A 3,826-nucleotide genomic window follows, 5' to 3' on the forward strand; every position below is an offset into this window, starting at 1 on the left:
TATTTTTTTTATTTTTTACGTAACCCCATTTTTTTAAATTACTTATTATATATATATATATATATATTTTTTTTTTTAAATTCAGCACCAAATCTTAGTAGAAAATACAAAGTGATGTGACTTAAGTACAGTTTAAGGCATATAACAGGCAAAGTGGGTAAAACGTAATTGAAAAATAGCCATGGGATGGTTTTAACATACACTTGAACGTATGAGGTGTGAGTTGCAAGGCGAGCAGGCTACAAACTTTACCACAAAACCTGAATGTGATTTTGACTGGCAGGGAGATCATCCCTCAAACAATTTCACTCAGCGTGAGTAACCTATTCATATTCGTTTCAGACAGCCGTTTCAGAATAAGAATAAAATTGAGGTACATTTTCCTGATTCAAAGACTTGCCGCTCATTATTTTAAACCCCCAGTTCAACCAATAGCTGAGGAGATCAGTGGCGTCGTCATCTGGATCTAATTTTCACAAAGAAACTTGACTGTGGTCATAGACAGCCAATGGGAGTTCAATACCGCTCCTAGAACGTTGCCGATTCAAATTTGAACTTGTCCCAACCAATCAGACGAGAGCTCTGAGGGTGGAGTCTACGGGCATTTAATCAAGTTTGTGCGCCCTGCAGCACAGCGACAAAACAGTTCACAAGAAGGCTACGTACGTTTTGTCGAGCTCGAGCAGTTAAGGCTGATTATAGGTAAGCATGTCTTGGTTTATCTGGTAAATGTTTTTAGATATTTTTTTTTTTTTTTTTTTTTTTTTAATAGAGCATTTATGGAGCGAGTATAAAATGATGTTATATGGTCGGGATTATTTATTGTTCGAATTAAGTATTTTATTATGAAACTTAAGACTTGGTTATTTTTGTTCAAATTAAGTAACGTGTTGTTTATGAAAAGAAGTGTTCTCCTCTTAGCTGTAGCGTTGTTAACTTTGTGAACACGTAACGTTAGGTTTTCCGGGATTTTAGCAGCTTAGTGCTCTTGTGAAGTTAAGAGCGTAAGCAGCCATGACTGGCTGGGAGTTTGAGGTCGTAATGGAGCGCGGCGCCTGTGTACTGAGCCTGAAGCAGCTAAAAGTCCTCCGAAGTAGTATGCCTTGCTAATTTGGTGGGTTTATTTTCGCTTTAACGCGTAGAATCTCAAACTATTCACTCTTGACAGACATTATAGAGCATATTTCCTGCAGTTTAGGCGGGAAAACAAAATGGAGGGACGCTTATTGTTCTAGTTGAGTGATCTGGTGGAAACGAAGCAGGAACTTGATCGGATTAACTAGCGTTTAGTGAGCGACCATTTCTCTGTTGCTTCACCAGCGTATAAAACGATACTTGAACGGGGTTTTGACTAATAATACATGCTGTTGCTTTTTATTCCTTTTTTAAAAAAACTGTTTTTGGTGTTTTTATCACTTTTAGCATATCACAGCCATGGGTAAAGATCCTACTAAACCCAGGGGAAAGACGTCCTCTTACGCGTTCTTCGTGCAAACCTGCCGGGAGGAACATAAGAAGAAAAACCCAGGGACCTCGGTGAACTTTGCAGAGTTCTCCAAGAAGTGCTCTGAAAGATGGAAGGTGAGTTGAACAGAAGGGCTGCAATGTTTTTCCGGGGGGTGGTTGTTGTTGTTAGGGAGGGGTGGGGCAGAATTACACGACGCATCTGTTACTCAAGTGACTGAGGCAAATGTAGGGCGGGAGGATAAAGAGCCACACACTGCGCCTGGCAGAGCCTAATCATAGTCTCATGTTTTTCAGACCATGTCCTCAAAGGAGAAGGGCAAGTTTGAGGAAATGGCCAAAACCGATAAGGTCCGCTATGACCGGGAGATGAAAAACTACGTGCCTCCTAAAGGTGCAAAGGGAGGGAAAAAGAAGAAGGATCCAAATGCTCCCAAGAGACCACCGTGAGTAGTGCACAGATAGGCCCATGAGTTTTCTTATGTCTTGACTTATCTTATTTTAAATTTTTTTTCTCTCTTCTATCATCAGATCCGCGTTTTTTGTCTTCTGCTCTGACCATCGCCCGAAGGTGAAGAATGACAACCCTGGCATCTCCATTGGAGACATTGCGAAGAAGCTTGGGGAAATGTGGTCCAAACTTTCACCAAAGGAAAAGTCTCCATATGAGCAGAAGGCCATGAAGCTCAAGGAGAAGTATGAAAAGGTAACGGTTGGCCCAACTTTATGTACTTCTGATAACAATTTGCTGTTTTGCTCGTATTAACAAGTAATTTCCAACCAGGATGTTGCTGCGTATCGCGCCAAAGGAGTAAAAGCAGATGGTGGCAAGAAGGGTGGACCTGGCCGGCCAACAGGAAAGAAGGTAGAAGCTGATGACGACGACGATGAGGATGATGATGAGGAAGAGGAAGACGTAGAAGATGAGGATGACGACGACGACGATGATGATGACGATTAAAACTTATCAGGAAAACTTGAGCTGAGTTGTTTGCAAAACAATGTGAATGCATTTTTTTAGCATTTAAAGTTTTTCAATACATGTACAGAAATGTGTATAATTGAATACATATTGAGGTCATGTGCTGTTTTGTAAATGTAACAGCTTTTTTTTAAGCACTGCTTTTTGTCTTGATAGCTGTGGTTGCTTTGGTTTCTTTTCCCAGTTCGATATTATTTCTACTGCCATTTTAAGACAAATAAGGAACAATTTGGATTTGTGTAGTGTCTCAATTTTTAAAACGAGCTTTAAAGTTGTGTAGACTGAGTTTTTTTGTTTTATAAAATTTTGTATATTATGACCAATTCCCCTTTTCACTGTGTGCAATTTTGATTTATTAAAGAATTTTGCAGAATTTCTGTATTGTCAGACTGCGTTTAAGTTCCTAACAACTAGTGATGCTTAGTTGAGTAATATTGAAATATAAAAATTACTAATATACTAGGCAAACTTTTTTCTTTTTTTAAATAAAAAATAAATTATTTTAAGTTTACGTTCAGTTCTGCTTTAGTTTTAGAACTCTTTAAAACTGTTCTGTATGTACTCCTAGTTTTACAAGCAGGTGCAACTCCACATTCAAATTCTTTTTAGCCATTTGGTTGACTTGGTGAAGAGGGGAAATACTAATTTCTGAAGTGGATGACTTGATCTGAAAAATAAAGAGGTGTAAATGCACATGCAACCTCTTCTGTAACCAAAGTTACACTTGAGTACATAAATCATTAATGTTTGGTTCGGCTCTTGCTTGGCCACGTGACAAGTGGTCTTATGTACAGGTTGGGTATATTGTTCTATGCAGTCACAAGGTGTGCTGTACATCACACACATGACATCTGCTCACCTGCATCCAAAAGACTGCTGCACAGCTGATGCTTTTCCTGCACAAGCTCAGTCTACTGCCTTGAACAATCTAAACTGCACACAGGCAATCTATTGTTATTCAAATGCTTGCGCTCCCTTCCATTTTATTAGGCACTTTCCAAGAATGGACTTTTCCAATAAAGGGAGGTGGTTCTTTATTTCAGCAGCTCTGAAAAAATGTTGACCAAATTATAACCGGTTTAGCTTCTTACAATTTGAGCTTTGCAACTCTTTTGCACACAATTTGGAACAACTCTGTAGTCAAGAAACAATAGCGTGGCTTTAGTATTAAACCTGCTTAAATGGCCTACTTGTCATTGTTCCATGTTATATTTCATATGTGATTTATGCCCCTCAAAAAAAAAAAAAAAACAGGCAACCAATGGGATACCCTATATTTATGGAAAGTGCCAACAACATTCCCAACAGGCTACAAAAATGTAATCTAAATGGTTAAAATATAATTTAACCTGCTACAAAAAGCACTTTTATACAACAGCA

At 38.6% G+C, this 3,826-nt stretch overlaps 1 protein-coding gene across 2 annotated transcripts; it reads left to right on the forward strand.

Annotated features, from left to right (window-relative positions):
• The first annotated feature begins 544 nt into the window (after positions 1-544).
• hmgb2a (high mobility group box 2a) lies at positions 545-2,819 on the forward strand. Of its 2 annotated transcripts, none has more exons than XM_058774353.1 (5): positions 545-702; positions 1,423-1,581; positions 1,762-1,910; positions 1,996-2,170; positions 2,249-2,819. In XM_058774353.1, exons 2-5 carry the CDS (start codon positions 1,435-1,437, stop codon positions 2,423-2,425), a joined length of 648 nt encoding a protein of 215 aa, XP_058630336.1. In that variant the 5' UTR covers positions 545-702; positions 1,423-1,434; the 3' UTR covers positions 2,426-2,819. The 2 variants fall into 2 exon arrangements, with proteins under 2 accessions (XP_058630336.1, XP_058630344.1); XM_058774361.1 differs by lacking the exon at positions 545-702 and adding an exon at positions 1,090-1,114.
• Positions 2,820-3,826: the final 1,007 nt, after the last annotated feature.

The sequence above is a fragment of the Onychostoma macrolepis genome, chromosome 01 (assembly GCF_012432095.1).
Source record: "Onychostoma macrolepis isolate SWU-2019 chromosome 01, ASM1243209v1, whole genome shotgun sequence".
Lineage (NCBI taxonomy): Eukaryota > Metazoa > Chordata > Actinopteri > Cypriniformes > Cyprinidae > Onychostoma > Onychostoma macrolepis.

Coding starts and splice junctions, on each gene's coding strand:
- hmgb2a (XM_058774353.1), top strand. CDS start 1,435: ATGGGTAAAGATCCTACTAAACCCAGGGGAAAGACGTCCTCTTACGCG. Junction 1,911..1,995: donor AATGCTCCCAAGAGACCACC/GTGAGTAGTGCA, acceptor TTCTATCATCAG/ATCCGCGTTTTTTGTCTTCT. Junction 2,171..2,248: donor TCAAGGAGAAGTATGAAAAG/GTAACGGTTGGC, acceptor ATTTCCAACCAG/GATGTTGCTGCGTATCGCGC.